Source organism: Heliconius melpomene, chromosome 2 (genome assembly GCF_056956725.1).
Source record: "Heliconius melpomene rosina isolate 202511_hmr_F chromosome 2, ASM5695672v1, whole genome shotgun sequence".
Taxonomy (NCBI): Eukaryota; Metazoa; Arthropoda; class Insecta; order Lepidoptera; family Nymphalidae; genus Heliconius; species Heliconius melpomene.
This window is the reverse complement of record NC_140390.1, coordinates 2,495,394-2,515,195: the sequence shown is the minus strand read 5'-3', so window position 1 is coordinate 2,515,195 and position 19,802 is coordinate 2,495,394. Positions and strand designations below refer to the sequence as shown.

The 19,802-nt window shown below is 33.4% G+C and overlaps 3 protein-coding genes across 3 annotated transcripts; 1 reads left to right on the top strand and 2 right to left on the bottom strand.

Annotated features, from left to right (window-relative positions):
* Window positions 1-2,213: 2,213 nt before the first annotated feature.
* Window positions 2,214-5,582, bottom strand: LOC146540322 (uncharacterized). The gene is made up of 2 exons (XM_085204984.1): window positions 5,063-5,582; window positions 2,214-4,795 (listed from the first exon to the last, which is right to left on the bottom strand). Exons 1-2 carry the CDS (start codon window positions 5,580-5,582, stop codon window positions 2,214-2,216), a joined length of 3,102 nt encoding a protein of 1,033 aa, XP_085061110.1.
* Window positions 5,583-6,905: 1,323 nt separating this feature from the next.
* On the top strand, window positions 6,906-10,160 carry LOC146540321 (uncharacterized). The gene is made up of 3 exons (XM_085204972.1): window positions 6,906-7,253; window positions 7,776-8,320; window positions 9,140-10,160. Exons 1-3 carry the CDS (start codon window positions 6,906-6,908, stop codon window positions 10,158-10,160), a joined length of 1,914 nt encoding a protein of 637 aa, XP_085061098.1.
* A 68-nt stretch (window positions 10,161-10,228) lies between these two features.
* Window positions 10,229-17,403, bottom strand: LOC146540320 (lysosomal acid glucosylceramidase-like). Its single transcript, XM_085204960.1, has 13 exons — window positions 17,397-17,403; window positions 16,485-16,609; window positions 16,152-16,218; window positions 15,412-15,550; window positions 14,328-14,496; window positions 13,930-14,090; window positions 13,600-13,723; window positions 12,931-13,044; window positions 12,546-12,687; window positions 12,267-12,343; window positions 11,948-12,186; window positions 11,256-11,345; window positions 10,229-10,894 (listed from the first exon to the last, which is right to left on the bottom strand). The coding sequence occupies exons 1-13, from the start codon at window positions 17,401-17,403 to the stop codon at window positions 10,792-10,794; spliced, it is 1,557 nt and encodes a 518-aa protein (XP_085061086.1). The 3' UTR covers window positions 10,229-10,791.
* Window positions 17,404-19,802: the final 2,399 nt, after the last annotated feature.

Genomic DNA, 19,802 nt, shown 5'->3' with positions numbered 1-19,802 from the left:
AAACAATTATAACATGTCAACTTCAAAGTCAACACAAATATGCGAGTGTAAGCGCGACACGCTGTGCTATGAAATACACTTATAGGATACTTCCCGATACTACAGTTATGAAATTTGGCACGAAGTGTGAACTTACAATACAAATAAAGGAAAAATATAAAAAAGCTAAAATTTATAAGTATAAAACTTATATTTGTATATAATTTTGTAATAATTTTTTTTCAATGAAATAATATCAAGGTAGGACTAATTCAGGAAAAATTTGAAAACTATATATTTGTAGTTAAAGCCTTAAATAGCAAAAAACCGCGAATTTCGACACTATAAAGGGAATCGAAATTAATCGGTTACTTCCGAATAACCTGGAATTATGAAATTTGGCAACTAGTATCTGCAGGTAGTACTAGTTCAGAAAAAATCTAAAAATAGTACATTTGTGGCTAAATCTTAAAAAATAATAGCCGCTAGTTCAAGTGAGGTATTAGATCAAAGTGCTCTGGGTAAGATAAGCCTGAATTACAGAAAATGCTCAAGACCTCCCATATACGGAACCCTCGGTGTGCGAGTCCGGGCCGCGCTTTGCCCGGTTTTTATTACATTTCCGCAAGTTCAGCTCTCACGTCTAAATACCAAAATTATAAAAATAAAATCATCTCTTACCATTGTAAGCATTAACTCCAACGAAAAGTAAAATAAATATTTCAAATTTTGCGAAATACATTTTACAGGTAATTTTGTGTGATAACTATTTTAGCACTAATAAATTAGCAGTTTGACATATGTCTTTTTATATACATATATGTATTAGGCGTAAAATTATACTTAAACAAGAGCCTATTGTTTAGTGATGTAAAACAGCTGAGGTAATACAGACTGTTTTGTTTAATTATATTGTCGTTAAATATTATATGCTTATTACGTAATTATATTATCTATATATATAAAATCGAAAGGTCACTCACTCATCACGAAATCTCAGAAACTACATGTGCTAGGGATCTCAAATTTTGCATAGGAGTTATTTATAGGACGTAGGTGCTCACTAAGACGGGAATTTGCAATATTCGACTTCTAAGGGGTTGTTTTTGGGGTCGAAAGTTTGTATGAAACTTCGTTACTACAAATGTTAGGAGTCTCAAATTTTGCATAGACGTCACTAGGTAGTCATGGAGACAGAAATTAATAATAACATAGTTCACGCGGGTGAAACCGCGAGCGGGCCGCTAGTATTTAATAAAATGAGGAAGTCGTGGTTTGGCTCAATGGTGTGACTGTAACGCGACGGTTGTGGGTTCGATCCCCACTCGGGGAAATGAAAAATGAAAGAAAGATCCATCTTTGCGGCGGTGAGTTCTGCCACTTAACACGTAACGCCTCCAGAATTGGGCAGAAAGTGGGAAACGGAATGTCTTAACACCCTCACCCCTCTGCCTACTCTGCTCTGTGCGGGATACAGCGTGAAGTGTGAAGCGTGAAAAAATAAAATATTATATTTCATTGCATATTATGCTGACACATTATATTTTTATTAGTAAGGGTCCATGATTAGCACCCATACTTCATTATAGGAAATATGTAAGAATTGTATGTTTTTTACTCTATTGGTATATATGTATTTTTGAAAACTTCTTTTAAGGACACCTTACACTATCTTTTTCATGACAAGTGTATTCGGTTTATAATTTCGGAAATAATTTGGCCAAGATATGTATATTCCTCGATATAGGCTATTGTGCAATTATTTACAATAAATTATTTTTTAACAAAAAGAAAAACCGACTTCTAACAACGAACTAAAAAAAGAAAAATAATTATATAAAGATTTTATAATTTTGAAGTCGGTGCCAAGTAAAACAAACAGGCTTAGTAATTAGATATTGTAGTAAAGGTGTTGTAGCATTAGTTTGACATTTGGTTTCTCAACTTTTTCACGATTTAGTCGGTTTTAATAAATGCCCCGTCCCGAGACCCTCAGGAAAAAAGGCATTCACTATATTCTTGTTAATATTACCCCCTCCTCCTACCCCTTGTTAAGTTAGTAAATAAATAAATCAAATTAATACATATATTTAAATAGAATACTGTTAAATTATGTCAGTTGTGAGTTTAATTTCAGAAGTATGTCAATTTGTGTGTGTGTGGATGATGACTACGTGTCCGCTATTGATGATTGCTGTGGTTGCGTTACGAAAACGGTATCTCCAAGAACTTTATTAATTATGGTGGAGGAGTGTATGTAATGCTGCCTGTTTCTGAAGGATTTGAATATTTATGTATGTATCTAATTTATCGCAATATCGCTGAAGGCTTTTTGATACCACTCCCGTGGCTCCTACAATTATCGGAATAGTTGTGACTGTGGTGTTCCATAATCTGGAGAGTTCAACTTTAAGCGGATGGTATTTGCTAATTTTTTCTAGTTCCTTAGCTCCAATATTATAGTCAGACGGTACTGAGATGTCAATAAGGTAAGTATGGTTGTTTGTTTTATCTATGTATATCAGGTCAGGTCTATTGTGTACTATTGTAACATCTGTTTGTACCGGTAATTCCCACATTAACTTCGCAACACTATTTTCTCTTACAGTTGGTTGTTTTAATTCCTCCTTCCACCACAATTTATTAACCTCCATTTTGCTTTTCCTAGCCAAGCACCAGAATATATACTGAACTAAGTTATTATGTCGTTTTACAAAATAAGTACCGGCAAGTTTCTCACAACCTGCAAGAAGATGTTGAACTGTCTCGTCCTTACTTACGCACAAGCGGCATTTGCCATCAACATTCCGCTTCAATATATCTCGCTCATGTTGGCGCGTTATTACTGCCTGATCTTGTATAGCAAATATGGACGATTCCAGTGCAGGTGAAATAGTTTGTTTCTTCAGCCATTTAAACGAGAGTTCCCTATCAATATTGGCAAGATCAAGAACTTTTTTAGGGAATTGTCCATGTAAACTCTTATTTCTCCAAGCTTCGTTTTGTTTTTTTATTATACAATTTTTAATTTCAGATTTAGTGTGATTATTACCGGACGTTAATTTTAATTCTGTTTCTATTTCTAGTGAATCTTTGTATATTGAATATTTTTCTCTCTTCTGGTCGTGTGTCACTATTGCTTCTATTAAATAATCACTTTTCTGATCTAGATATAGTTTGTACTTCAAAATATGAGCTTTATATAAATTTTCTGTATTAATTAAACCTCTACCGTCATTCGTTACGGGTAAATATAGTCTCTCTAAATCTGCTTTTTGCCGATGGACCTTTTTTATTGCTAATAATTTTCGTGTTTTGACATCTATTCGTTTTAAATCACTATTTTTATAATTAATCACTCCGAATGAATACGTTAAAACTGGAACAGCATACGTATTAATCCCCTTTATCAAATTTCTTGCGTTTAAATAAGAATTTGTAATGCTTTTAACTCTCCTAAAGTACTCTTTTGTTAATTGATCTCTAATATTACTGTGGTTTATTTTTCCCGATTCGTTTATTCCTAAATATTTGTATGTTTGATCTATTTTTAACTGTTTAAAACTATTTCCATTCAGTAGTACATGTTCATCACCTTCGGTGTAATTCCTATGTCCAGCAGTTATATGAAGAATATTACATTTATCAAATCCAAATGACATACCTATATCGGCAGTAAAAATTTCTACACTATTCAGTAAAATTTTCAAGTTAGTTTTGTTGTTTGCATACACTTTAAGGTCGTCCATATATATGAGGTGATTAACCCACACGCTGTCCTTCAGATGGTATCCCTTTTTGTCATATTTCCCTAGAATGACTGATATCGGATTGAGAGCTAAACAAAATAGCATTGGAGACAATGAGTCGCCCTGAAAAATGCCCCGTTTTACCTGAATCGGTTCTGTAGTAAAAGAGTTTGAAGAGCCCTTTGCCGTCATCACAACTTTCCATTTTGGCATAGCTCTTTCCAGAAAGAATTTGATAGCTGGTGGGCATTTGTAGATATCTAATACTTGCAAAAGCCATTCGTGCGAAATACTATCAAACGCCTTTTGATAGTCTATCCAGCCCATACTTAAATTTTTTTGACTTTTGTGAGCATCTTCTAATATGGCCTTGTTAATCATTAAGTGATCTTTACATCCACGGGCCCCACGACGACAACCTCTCTGCTCTGGGGCCATGATATTATTTGCAGCACAATGGTTGTAAAGTTGGTCAGCCAGTATCGAGGTTAGAAGCTTGTACATACTCGGCAAACATGCAATCGGGCGCCAGTTTTTAGGTTCTTCGGTATCCAGATTTTTTGGTATTAAAATAACCTTACCAGTAGTTAACCAGTCTTCTAAAGGTTCCTCACCCTTCAGAATATTTGTAAATAACATTGCTAGATGGTCGTGCATTTTAGAAAAATATTTTAGGTAATAGTTTTGAATTTTATCTTGTCCTGGCGCTTTCCAATTCAACATTTTACCTACGGCTTGTTTAATCTGTTCAGTAGTGATTTCTTCAAATAAATGAGTATTTATAGTTGTGTCATTGTGTTGCCTAATATCAGATATCCACTTTGCGTTACGATTGTGAGAAACTGGTTGCGATAAAATGTTTTTCCAAAATTCTTCAGTACTGTCTTTGCTCGGTAATTTTATATTAATATTTTCTTGCTTGTTGTTTAAACTTCTATATAGTCTATGTTCATCTTCTGTAAACATTTTGTTTTGTTGTTTCCTACTATTTATTTCCTCATATCGCTTTATCCTACCTGCTAATGCTTTTATTCTTTGTTTCAACATTTCTTCTCTATTTTTATGCTCTATTTCGTTTTGTATATTATACTTAGAATACAGTTTTATTTTGATTTTTATCATTTTTCTTGAATTAACTCCTCTAGAGATTTCTATCATCTGCCCCAACTCTTTCCTCAAACGTTCTATTTTTACTTTTACTCTTTTTTTCCATGGTGGGTCTGTATGCGGTTTTGTTGTATTACTAGGTGTGTAAGGTGATTGATTATTATTTATTATTAGGGTTTTTGCAGCCGAATAAATTATATCGTTTGTATCTCGAAGAGAGCAAGCACCTGGCAAAAGGTCTGGCAAAAAGTTGTTTATAATTGCCAAATTTTGTAGATATTGCTTATTAATTTTGGCTTTTGGCAGATACTCGCGCTCCTCGATAGCTATTTCCTTTGTTTCAGCTAAAATGTTAAGGAATTGATTAATAATTGGATTTTCGTAATAATTAGCCGTTTGAGGAACTGGCTGATTATCAGGGTTAAATGTTTCCCTACTTTCATTATTAAGTGTTGTTGGTTTTTCTATTGTTTCTTCTATTATATTATTTAAGGTAGTTGATGTATATGTCTCAGTATTAATGGGTGTGTAAATGTTATTTTGTTGTATTAGCTGCATCTCTATTTCAGCAGACTGCTTTATTCGATTCAGTTGTTCTTGTGATATAAGGTTCTGTTTTAAAATTCTACGCGCTTGGTTAGACAGTGTATTTCCGTTGAATTTGTGTATCTTTGGATTGTCAGGGTTCCGTTCCTTAAATAGCTTTTCTAATTTTCTTATGTATTCTGTCCCTTCATGTTTCGCCATATAATAACAAAACATTAGCTCCTCTTCCTCTGGTTGTGTCCACTTTCTCCTCCTATCACCCTGAGATTTATCCACGTTTATTGAATTTTGGCTTTCTTTGCGAATACTGATTTGTGCTGGTTGATTTGAGGAAGACGTTGATGATGTGGATGTTGTTCTTGAACGAGTGTTATGTATGATTGGTATGACTGGTGTTGATGCTTGTTGTGATTCATTTTCTATTGTTTTTTGTATTGTATCGAGTGTATTTTTTGATAATACATTTTGTTTTATGATTCTTCGCGCTTGATTAGATAAGAGACTTCCGTTCATGTAACTTTTTGAGTTTGTTGAATTACGTTCTTTATAAATATTTTCAAGTTTTCTAATGTATCCTCCACCCTCACTCCTAGCCTTATAATAACAGTACATCAATTCCTCTAATTCAGCTTGTGACCACTTTTGTTTTCCTGCAGTTGTTGAACTTATTGTGGTCCCCACGGATGGACCGGCCGAGTGTTCGACAGGAGATTCCCTTCTCGGCAAAGTCTCATTCGTTCCTACCCCATTCCCCTCAGATTCGGCTGTGACATTTTCGGTTTCCCCGACTCCCGCCCGCCTGTTCAACGGAGAGCCACTGGCGGTCCCATTAGTTTGACTATTATATAATATACTATATTAATTTATTTTACGATTTTTAGTGATGGGTAGATCTTAAACTGATGCTTCTTGAACGAGTGGTGATGGTGGTGGTAGTGGTTCTCAACGAGTGGTTGTGATTGTTCTATGTAAAACTTCATTTAATTAGCTATTATTTTTGTGCAAAGTTACATTTCGGTATATTGACAAGAGGGGGAGTCGCTCACCGCGTAAGGTAGACGTGTGCCGTTTTGCTCTGAGTTTAAATTCGTTATTCATTAAAAATAATAAGTTAAAGTCGTGAAAAAAGTGCTCATAGTTTAAAAAAAGTGTTATGCTAAAAATTAGTTGTAATAAAGTGCTTAAACTAACGATTATAGTGAAATTTGGGACTTTTTTACAAGTCAAGTGCGGTCAATGACCGGTCATTGACCTGCATTAGAAATTCTTGACCTACCTGCAAAAAAAAAAAAAAATTGCATACATTGATATATGCTTTGTTTGCCACAATTTGAGTAAATATAAGCACTGTGCTTCAGTAAATGAGGAATATCAAGAATTCTGTGAGGATACTGATACGTGCTTTTATCTAAGTTTCATAAGAATTGCGGCCTTTTTTGCCGAGAAAAATAAAGCAACGCCATCTAGCGACGAATAGCGGTAGTAGCAAAAATTTAACAAATCAATTAATTGGCCCATTTCAAAATGGAAGAAATTATGGAGGCACTTCGCAAAATCCAAAAGGATATAGATGCACAGAAAAATGCAATCCAGAATAGCGTCGAAATAGTTACAGAAAAAGTATCAAAAAATATAAACACAATTTTAGATAAAAAATTTGAAACTTGGCATCAAAATCAAGTTAAAATCAAGGAAAAAATAGAAGATCAAGAACAAAGACTTAATTTATTAGAGAAACAGGCACGGAAAAGAAATATAGTGTTCTTTGGCATAGAAGATAATGAGAAATCTTATTTTGATATGGAGAATAAAATTATTAACTTTATAAATGATTATTTCTTACTTAACCTTAACTGTGATGACATACAAGAGGTAAGACGAGTAGGCAAAAAATCTGAGAAGCCCCGACCAATTACAGTCACCTTTGTAACACTTAGCACTAAAATCAAGATTATGAAACAGAAAATGGTTTTAAAAAACACTAACTATTATATAAAAGAAGACTACCCCACACATGTATTAGAGAAGAGAAGAATGCTTCAAGAACAACTAAAAGTAGAGAGAGCAAAAGGTAATAACGTAATTATTAAATACGACAAAATTATCATACTTAATAAATATGAAGGAAAGGACACCAGGAAGAGGCACCTTTCTACCTCACCACAGCACAATGAAAATACCAGTAATAGAAACATATCACGTAAAAGTCAAGTTTCCAAGAAAAATAAAACCTTTTTGACATGTTCTGCATCTCAAAGATCTTCTAGTTTCTCAGAAGGTACGACTAAACAGACTATACTTAGTTACTTATCGAATAAAAATGATAAAAGTCAAGAAGGGAATAATATATAGCAACCACCGACACCTCTCTCATGCAAAAAATATAAAAAACAGAAACCAACACACACTGATTTATATCCTCCAAGCCGGCTGGTCACCGAGGAGGATTACGACCACTACCTTCCAAAGGAGATGCACCAGTTAAACCAGCTCTACATATCCACCTATAATGTTAGGTCATTATCTTCACAAGAACGACTTATAGAATTAACTGAAGCCTTATCGAATATAAAATATGATATCATTGGAATATGTGAAACTCGACGACTCGGCAATGAAATAGCCGAACATGACAACTTTATTCTCTGTCACACAGGAGAAACACCAGGCATGTATGGAGTGGGCTTTATTATTAAGAAATACCTAAAGCCATACTTAGCTAGCTATATTGGCATTTCAGAACGAGTAGCACTGATACACTTGCACTTACCAAATAAAAACCTTACCATAATTCAAGCTTATGCCCCAACTGAATCTGCAACCGAAGAAGAAATCACTGCATTCTACGAAATGATATACAAAGCCATGGATGTAGCGTACAAGGATTTCATTCTAATGGGAGATTTTAATGCTAAAATAGGGCAACCGCAAAAAGATGAGTATTTAATAATGAGAGGAAACGGCTACGGAGAGAGAAATGCCAGAGGCCAAAAACTCATTAACTTTGCTCTGGAAAACAAGTTAGCGATTATTAACACATTTTTCAAGAAAAAATTTAAAAAAAGATGGACATGGCGGTCCCCAAGCGGACAATATAAAAATGAAATCGATTATGTACTAACCAATCGACCACAACTATTCCAAAACATTGAAACTCTAAATATAACCTACCCATCGGACCATCGACCACTTAGATCAGTAATTACGCTCTCAAAACCAATAAAAAGTAGAGCAGGATATAATAATAACAACAAATTTAGTACACTAAAAACGGAATAAGAAATCACCTCGTATATGGAATCTCTACATAAGTATATACCTACGCTAGTAAATGGGGACGCGGGAGACACAGTTCAAAATTATCATGACAAACTAATTAACGCTATGCAGGTCAGCTTAAGAAGAGCGCGAATTACAAAACTACATGCAAAAGATCGGCAAATATTATCGGAACGCACAAAATATCTGATAAAAATAAGGCAAGAGTTACAGAAAACTAAAAATAAAAATAGAGCAGTTAGAAACAAACTTAAAGCCCTGTATAAGCTAATAAGTAAATATATAAAATTCGATTACAAAAAATATAGACTTAATGTCATAAAGAAACATCTTGAAGTAAAGGGGAGCTTAAAAAAGGGTTATAAAGAATTGAGGTCAAAAAAAACGTGGATTGAAGGATTAAGGGCAGTAGGTAAAATAAAATACAATCGCAACGATATTATGAATATTGCCACAACTTTTTTCACGCAACTGTATAGTGCCGAAAGTAAAACTGATATTATTTATGAAGAACATTTGTCGTATACACCAACACAAAGTGGCATAAATCCAATAGAAGGCAAAGAAGTAATAGAGGCCATAAAAAAACTAAAATCTGAAAAAAGCCCGGGATCAGATAATATTACCAATGTCAGCTTAAAAACAGGTATCACCATACTAGAAGCTCCATTGGTAAAATTATTCAATATGATCTTGGATTCTTCCGAAATACCTTATCAGTGGTCTGAATCGCACATTATACTAATTTACAAAAAAGGCGATTCTAAGGATATTGGAAATTACAGGCCAATTAGTCTTATGTCAACCATATACAAACTTTTTGCAACAATTATAAGCCAGAGAATAAGCTCTACTTTAGAACAAAAGCAACCTATTGAACAGGCGGGTTTCAGGAAAGGATATTCAACTATAGACCACATCCATACCTTAGAATTGATAATTGAAAAGTATCAGGAATTTCAAAGACCCTTATATAAAGCGTTTATAGACTATCAAAAAGCTTTTGATACAGTGTCGCACGAAAGCATATGGGAAACTTTAAAAGCTCAAAAGGTAGAAAGAGAGTACATCACGATTCTTAGAAATATTTATAATAACTGTACTGGTAGAGTGAAGCTGGAAACTATTGGGCCAAGCTTTCCTGTAGAAAGAGGCGTACGCCAAGGCGATCCACTTTCCCCCAAAATTTTTATTGCAATACTAGAATCTATAATAAATAAGCTAAACTGGAGTAACAAAGGACTATATATCAGAGGGAAATGGTTAAGTCACCTCAGATTTGCAGATGACTTGGTATTGCTCTCTGAAAATAGCGCTCAACTGCAAGACATGGTCGAAACACTTCATGTAGCTAGCAAAAAAGTGGGCCTTGAAATGAATGTCACCAAAACAAAAACTATGTCAAATTGCACTAAAACAAATATAAAAATAGAAGGTGAAACAATAGAATATGTTGACCAGTACACATACCTAGGCAAACAAATTAGTTTTAATACATGAGCAATAATGAGCATTCGGAAAGCTTCACCTTTCAAATAAAAAAAAAATTCAAAATCGGTCCATCCAGTCAAAAATTATGAGGTAACAAACATAAAAAAAAAATTTAAAAAAAATACAGTCGAATTGATAACCTCCTTTTTTAGAGAAGTCGGTTAAAAATTGATATTTTATTGCTATTAGTCATTAATTTAGTTTTTTGTCTTGGTTATCTAAAGCCCCACTACGTTGCTATCTTTAGATATCAAACTAACAACGTACAGTGTATGCGCTGTCAATTTCGAAAAAACATTCTATAGCCAGTAAACATTCTAAATTTTGATTAAAACATGCTTCACATTTAAGGGCATATTTTTAATGATAGATAAAGAAATGGAGAACCTTACTAGGGGTTGTACCTTTATTTTTTTATAGCACTATTTAATTAATGTCATGAAAAAATCTTTGTAGAGAGGGGTGGGTTACTCGAATTAAATAATATAGGATAATGGCAAAACATAGTTTGGAGATCAACTAACCAAATATTAAAATAAGCCATAATTTTGCAAGGATTTATTGGTTAAGAAAAATATTATACATATATTTTGTTTTCTTTATTAAAATAAACACAGATAGATATATATCTCTCTAATATTTATTGACTTTGAAGAAACTCCAATGTTGAGATAGAATCAGCTTCCAACTCGGCGGTTATCAGCTGGTTATCCAGTTGCACCGCTATTTTCTGTGAGGGACCCCTAGCAAAGAAAAAAATACATTTATAACAAAATTACCACCCCTAGGCCTAGGCCACCTAGGCCTGATTTAAGGCCTAGGTGGCACAGAGAAAAGAGTGCGACTGTAAACGCAAGGGTTTTGGGTTTGATTCCTATAGAGCGGAATGAAATATTTAATATTTTCATATCCAAGGCGCAGCGTTGACTACAGCCACTCAGCTGGCAATGCCTCAAGAACTCGACATTATCTGGGGAACGAAAGTGTTTTAATGGAAAAGGAGTTTTTGACTATGTTCCCCGGGTTCCTTTCTCCTACCCACATACCAGAATATAGCGATGTTGCTATAACGAAGGTAAAAAATAATAAGTAAAGGTTCCTTACTCATTATGTACGACTACGACAACTGTACCACGTGGAGTTAGGAAAGCGACATGGTCGAAAAACTCCTGCCCCATAGCTTCAATATCTTGACTGGAAATAAAAATGTACAAAATTATATTTAAAATAAAATCAAAATACACAGAATAAACCGAATATATAGAGTGAAAACCTAATACCTAATACAATATGAACGAAAGAGATTTTGCCAAAAATTAAAAAGTGACTTTTTCAAAATTATAGTTGTAAAATAAAACGTCATTTGTAAAGAACGATGCACCCAGACCTATTAAAGTGAGTACATCGCCTCATTCACGAAAACGAGTCGGTATGTACTGACGGTGAAATTTATCTTTTTTAGATAAGGGTTTGACATTTTTTACCCTATATGTTGTTACCATAAAAGGAGCACAGTCGCTTCCATCCTGTATAACAGATATAACATCTGATTAAGAATAAAAAAAGAAAACAATCTTCCCAGTGTATCGACAACAAAAAACTTTAGATTCAAATTTCGCTTAAAATAACATTTAAAATACAGGCGTTCCTCAGTATTTTCTTCTGATGTAAAACCCTTAGAAATAGCTATGTATAAAGTAAGTGAAAAACAGAGAAACAGCTTTCATGGTATAAAAATTATAACTGTTTAGGTACGTATGCATGCTAATACTATTTAAAACAAAAATATTTCTTACTAATCGATATCATTGCTGTCTCCAGGCGTGAATTTCTTAGCTTTTATTCTTTGCGAGCCTCTTGGGAGGAACTTAGAGAAATGTCCCAAGATATAAAACATGGGTTGCTTATAGAATTCTTTCTTTTCCGCGTTCACTATAACAGGAGAGTCGACAAAGTTATTCACCCAATTTGGACCTCCTTCTTCGTTCAAACATAAATTCCAGTCCACCCATCCTACTACGTCGTAATTTAAGTTCTGTAAAATTCACATGTAAATTATTAAAAAAATTAAAAATTAGTAAAAAATAAGTTTATCATAGTATATAAAGTATGTACCTCGAATATATCTTCGGCATATAACTTTGCATGATTCCAGGACCCTAAATCCACACCTTCCCCCTTGCGATCGAAAACTTTAAAAAAAGGGCAAATTAAAAAAATTAACTATACATTTCTTAGAAAAAATAAGGGGCGTAAGTGCAATGGTTTTAAATTGAGAGTGATTATATTCAAATTTATTTATATTATTTTTATAGAAAAAAAACACTACCTCTCTATAAACCGTTCTATATTCGGGGAAAAATTTGAAGCTACAGAAAGAAAATTTACACTTACAGGCACATGCTTCAGTGCTAATGACAAACTTTTCTGGATAATCCTTCAAAGACCTTTTCATGACCGCCGGTGATGTTGCAGTGTCAGTGTAGAAGTGAACTGCGATACCGTCTATATAGTCCACTATATTTTTTTCAAAATTTATTAGCTGAAAAATTTTAATATCCTTTTTTTGTAATTTTGAAAATAAATAGCTAACAATCAAGAATTAACAATTATTGTATTTTATTTCAATAGTAAAATAATGGAAGATCCCAATTAACTTCAACATGTTCAAAATATTAACTGACGCATTTACTAGAGCCTCTACACCTAAAGTGTTCATGTCATGGCAGCTCTCCCTACTATTTACTTTTGTTAAAAATTGCTTAAAATATATTCTTACCTCATTAAACCAAAACGGAATTGTAAATCGCATGTCTTCAACGCCTAGAATCTTTATTCCTTGTACTGAACAATTTCTCATTGTAGGTCCAAAGTTATTAGTCCAAAATTTTGCCTAAAAAATAAAATAGACTGTTAATACATTACGTAATAAGCAATGATTATAATTTCTTAGAGATTGTATAAAAGTTATCTATTAAGCTCTAATTGGCCTTGCGTAGGTGGCAATTTCAGGTGACAGATAAACGAGGAAGTCATTTGTATGGAACAGGTACTACAGGTGTTGTTGATACAAACTTATGTGAGTAAGGATTTTTCTGTGATATTACCTTGCACTTTGGGATTTTTTGAATTTCATAATTTTTGATTCTCGGGAAGTTCCCTATAAGTTTTTGAATTGGTATTTTGTACAAAATGCGGCAAGAGAATCTTTTAATTGACTGACTTAGAAATTTGTTTGTCTCTGTACTCGAGATGGATGGAGATTTGATTGGATGGAGGAGTCTTTACAAAAAGTCAGGCAGACGAACGGGCAAAAAAGAGTTTCGCTTTTTTATTTTGAGGTAGGGAACCTTAAGGGAACGGAAAAAATGTCGAGCAATATATTATTCAACAGACACTTAAAATTTAAAAATCTGTAAGTAAATCAATCTGGTAAATATGAACTCACAAGATGTGGGCCTTTCCAACCTGTAGATTCACTTCTTACATCAGCCATTATGGCAATCAGAGGTTCGTTGACTGGTGACATTGCCCAAATGTTGACACCATGTTTCTTGTACAGCTCTGCAAATCTAAAAAGAAAATTCTACCGTAATAATAAAAAGGTAAAATCAAATACTAATTAGATAAATATTTTAAAAATACCCAAAACAAGGCAAAGGGTGGCATTAAGTTCCGCCACTCAATACAAAATGGCACACACAGCAAACGCTAGGTTCCCAGGTCCCCTCCTTTTACTAATTAAGAAATTCATTAAATTCATCCAACCCATACATACTTGCAATGATAATCGGCATACGCTTGATGAAATTCCTCTGTTACGCTGTTGATACCGGATGGACCGTTCACATGTAACATCCATGACGGTGGAGACCACGTTGACGTTATTACCTTTACTTCCTCTACAGCTGTATCTAAAATTTTGTGTATGAAAGGAATCTGCAAGTTAAATAAAACAATATTCAGCTCTTCTTATGTAATATTTTATTTCCACAGAGAAATGTAAAAATGACTTACAGACCACGAGATCAAGCTAGACTTTGCATTTATGTGAGTGTTCATGTTCATATATATAGTGTAGAAGCAACGTGGCATAAAGAGGCTCGTACTGCTTTTTACAACCGACTCTTCTACAGGTAGTAAACAGTAAAAAAACGGGTCAAATACGAGTCAGGCCAAAAATATTACCTTATATTTAATATCTTCATAAGACAAGGTGAAATTGGTGAAGTTTGTGTCGTTGACAGGTTCTGAATTGTAAGTCCATCGGCGACTTGAGAAGTCAGTCGAGCCGTTGGGTACTCGAATCATATTAAACTCAATTCCGTCCTTCCCAAAATATGACCTTCAAAAAAAATGTGTTATATTCATGGTTCTCTTGCATTTCGTAAAAGAGTTCATAGGATCTTTGCGTCATTCATTTACTCTCTACTCTACTAATATATATATATATACAGAGTGGAATTGTCAGCACCACTTTAAATGAAACCACAGTTTTAACTACTCTATAAAAACCTAATATAATTCAGAAAAACATTAATTCCCAAAAATGAAAAAGTTATTTTTTCAAACAAAATACTTAAATAATAAAATTATCGTTTTAAAATAAAACGCCATTTGATAAGTATAACGTAAGCGCACACTTATCTGTCAAAGTGGCAACGTCACACACGTATGTGTGCGTCACACGAAATACAGGTATGGATAAAAATCGTGAAATGAAAAAAATAATCTTACGTCAGAACTGTTGAGGTACCTTGATTAATATTATTTAGTTCTGGGTTTAAAATATTTTAACCTATATGCAGTTTCGGTAAAAGGAGCGCTGCCTCTTCCACCCTGTATAATGAATATAATTATATTATAAGTTAGTTGTGGGTTCGATCACTAAGGAACTTCATTCTTGCCCTGGTGAGAAAACATGGCAGATATAAATCGACCGACTACAAAATGTTCGTAGTAGGCGCTATATTAATTATTAATATTAAAATACGTTTCAGGTTAGAGAGTAGGGTGCAATTTGAGTGTTTTTACATACAAACAATTTCATAAATATATAAAAATATAAGCGAGGCGAGTCGCCTATAATACGATAGGATATTTGATATGTATTTATAGTTTTAGCTTGATAACTTCACACGATTTTGAGCTAAATTTTCTTGAAATATTGACAGACAGACGGACGGACAACAAAGTGATGCTATAAGGGATCCATTTTTTCTTTTGAGATATGGGAGCCTAAAAAATAATACATATTTACTTTATCAAGGTCTTTTGCATCACTGACGGTAGACTTTTCCAGTTAAACCCTGCGGAATCAGTGACGGCTCCACCGAAACCTACAATTGTTTGATATACCTTCCTGGGTTCCAGCCACAGTAGCGATTTGTATGAAGAATCTGTTAATAAAAATATATATTATAATAATTTTAACTTAGATTTACTTAATTCACACCTTGGAGTAGGTAAAGAGAATGGAGCAACTAAAGCTAAGCTCCGGGGGGCCCTCAAGCATTACGTGACCTTCCTCCAATATCTTTGATACTCTGTTTTCGAAGGTCGTCCGAGGTCTCCCCCTACCTCTCTTACCACATACTTTTCCATCATAAATCTTTTTTGCCATTCTTTCATCACTCATTCGTTCGATATGCCTAAACCAGCTGAACCAGCTGAGCACGTTCTTCTTCATTCTCATTCTCTCTCTTTAAGTTTCTAAATTAAAATTATTATAATTCTAAATATGCGATTAACACTTCAAAACATTATAAAATGTGATGTAAAAAAAAATCTTTATTTATTTAGACTTCTCCACCGGAGGTTCCATACCTATTTCAAGTTTGTTCAAGGTGAATTGTATACACAACTTATGAAGATGACAAACTTAAATTTGCGTTTATACTAATTTTTTTTCTATGAAATACATAAATAATTTCTATTTGTTGCTACGTTCAAATCTACGTTGAAATTTTTATATGCTTTCTAAAAAAGTAAATCACTTACCAATTGAAAATTTACAGTCTTCTGTAAACGCAATGTCGCCATAAACTTTGTTAAATCTTGATCCTGCCTATAAAATACATGAAAGTATTTATTTAAATTTATAGTATTTTAGCTTAGAAATAAACTCTAAATAATTTCTTTACCAAATTAATTAATATAAATAATAAACATAAGCATAATTCGCCCGAATTCTGTTCTGATGTTGAGGCAAAGAGCAGAGTTAAGTTTCGCACGCAATGCCTCCAGAATTCAGCGGTATGTAGGGAACTTACTTAACACCCTTTGTCTACCTTGCTGTATGCTGGATTTTATTTTTCAAAGTAAAATAAATACCTTAGAGGTAGTATATTGTATGAACCGCCCTTTCTTCGGTACTTCTCTGCTGAAAGTGTCACAATAAGTAGTATTGCACACACATATTCTTGATGTTCCAACGACGCGCTCCGCACAAGGTTTAGCTGATTATATATTTTTTAATATTAATTTTATATTCTTATGAAAAATACACAAAACCATTAATAATAAACAACTTTTAATAATGAGGACAGGACATAAGCGTGTGACTGTAAACACAAGAGGTTATGAGTTTGATCCCCATCCAAGGAAACCAAATATATGTAACATTCTCATATTCTCGATGTGGTAACAAAGAACAGCTCGTATTCGAGTTTCACCAATCATCACGCAAAGCAGAATTCTGGAAATTCCGCAGAAAGTGGAGAACGGAGTGTCTTAACAGTAGGTTCTCATAGAAAGAGCCACTGAAAAAATATTGATGCTAATAGAAATGGAAATTTTAAAACAAAAAAATCAAAACAAACAATTCACATTAACGATTATTGCGTAATTGTATTGAGAATAATATTTTTACTATATGGAAATCAAATTATTGCATTCAATGAAAAATATGTTAATTATTAATTTGAATTTGAATTTTGAATATCATACAAAAGATCTTTAGAAGGTTTTTTCCTAATAAAGTGGAAAACTGTTTAATAATGAAAAATAATACTTTTATGTAAAATTAAAAACAAAGATTTTTAAAAAATTACATCATGTAAAAATATTAAATAGGTAAAAATATGAAAAAAGAAACAAAATGTATTTAACGTCTTCTACGTATCATAAAGTTTATTCAAGTGCACAATGTTTATTAATATTTTATACGAGCGTTTTATATCTTTTTGGAATTATTTAATTTTTATTTAATAAAAGAATTTTATTTAAATATACACAAAGACTTACCAGCCATAATTTCTCGCCCAATCCATAGCAGAATTATTAGTTTTACCCTAAAAACGCACATTATAGTCAAAAATAATAATTTATACACATAAGATGTAAATCTAGCTCGAGTCTGTTATTCAAATTGTAGAACTGTAACTACAATCCATAGAATAGTCTTATGTATTTTATATACTCGTTAATTGTTTGAACGGCTGCGTCTATTGTGCAGTTATAAAGAAAAAAGGTACAACTAACATTAAAAAATATATATTTATAAATATTACAGTTAAATACCGTTTTAGTCCAAACTTTTGAAGTTATGTAAACACCAATGAGGCAGCATGTCGGCTCCTTGACTTCCCCTGGAACGAACAACGTCCAACTGACGCGTATTCCAAGAAAGAGTTTCATTGCGAAAACACTAACTGCCTTCTTTCAACTTTTTCAAATGGATAAGTTTGCGAAAAAGTTGCTGTATGCGGAAGTCCCCCGCTATTACACCTGGACTACGTCAAGAAAGAAGTGGAAAGACTGTCTTCAAATTAAATGTGCGACGTGAAGTTCTGCGCGGAGCTGCTTGAGTGGACGACACCATAGAAGAAACTATGCAACGTTATCGCCAGCTATAATAAAATACCTTTTTGCGATACTTTCTCAGTTTCTTCTTGCGGACTATACAATTCTCAACATATATGGGATAAATATAAGGATTACATGGCGGAAGATATTTTATGAAGATTGCAGCAGACACACGCGAACAGACATTTAATGGGCGCGTTTATAATGAAGCCCTTAGTAAAATTAAAAATAGAGTAATGGCTATGGTATGTAAAAAGTTTAATAACTTTGGAATGGGCAGCACTCGAAGAATTAGTGATAAATTAATATAATATTGTAAGAAATCGGAGACGGTTAGCGTTTTTTAAAAAAAAAACACGATAAAAACACATACAGTCTATATATTTCCAACGTACTCGTATAGAGGTTCCACGTAATTGCAATAAGTGACATGTATCACTCAATAACAATTCAGGGCTTCCGCCAACAAGCAAGTATCGCCGTTTGACACAATTCCACTGCTTTTATAGCCTTTTTTCATCTAAATCTACCCACTTTTACACGAGTACTCTAACAATATATATATATATTTATAATCTTTTAATTGTAACCTAGCAAAAATAAAATAAAAATATGAATATATTACTTACTCCTGCTCTCGTTTTCTACTGTTACTCACATGTTGGATAACTAAATTTTGTTATTTAAAAATAAAATTGGTAATAAAAATTATAATATTCGATATATTCTGTCAATTACAGCGTAAAGCTGTGAGGTGCACGGTGGATTCATTTTAAAAACTGTCGCTAGGTACATCCAAAGTTCCCAAGACTGACCTGACAAATAGGTAAGTACACCGTACATGTAAAGCGATGTGTTTGGAATAGTAATAGGAATATACAGATGTGATTTTAATTAAACTGCTCGTAAAATAATAATTAATTAATAGGATAACATAATAACCGACATAACAAAATTGTATAATGTATAACATAAAATTTTCATTTACATTATAATATAATGTCAGTCACGTAGTGACAGTAACTGTGTAAAAAAGAACCAGTTCCGCCTAATATTCATTGGACGTTTTACGTGACATTTTCTGAAGCATGATTATCAGCTTCACGCTGTATACTGCTCACAGCAGACGGAACCTATTATTGTTAAGACACTCCGTTCTCTACTTTCCGCCGAATTCTGGAGGCATTGAGTGTTGAGTGACGCTAGAGCGAAGAAATTAAAATATAAATTTAAATAAATATTTCATTTCTTCGACTAGGAATCAAACCCAGTGCCCCTGCGCCAGGACTGGCCTCGTTTTTTACTATATAAAAGTTACACAGGTATTTTCTAATATACTACCTATGCCTACAATCAACAGTTGATAAGCATTATTGTTGTCACATTATGTATTTTTCATTTGCGAGGCAAAAAGAGTGGGACTCAACTGGCACGTTCGAAACTCCATATTTATAGAACTGAACTATAAAGAAAGTGGGACAACGAAAAAATTTCCACCCAACGAATGGGGATCGATCCAATGTAGGTATATACAGGGTGGAAGAGGCAGCACTCCTTTTTAAACGGTTTTACTGAAACTGCATATAGGGTAAAATATTTCAAACCTAGAATTTAAAAAAATAATCAAGGTTCCTCCTCAACAGTTTGAACGTAGGATTTTTTTTTATCCATACCTGTATGGACCATCGTGTGACGCACACATAAGTGTACGACGTTGCCGCTTAGACAGGTAAGTGTGTGCGTGTTTATGTTATACTTTACAAATGGCGTTTTATTTTAAAACGATAATTAAATTATTTACTTTGTTTGAAAAAATATTTTTTTCCTTTTTGGGGATTTTTTTTT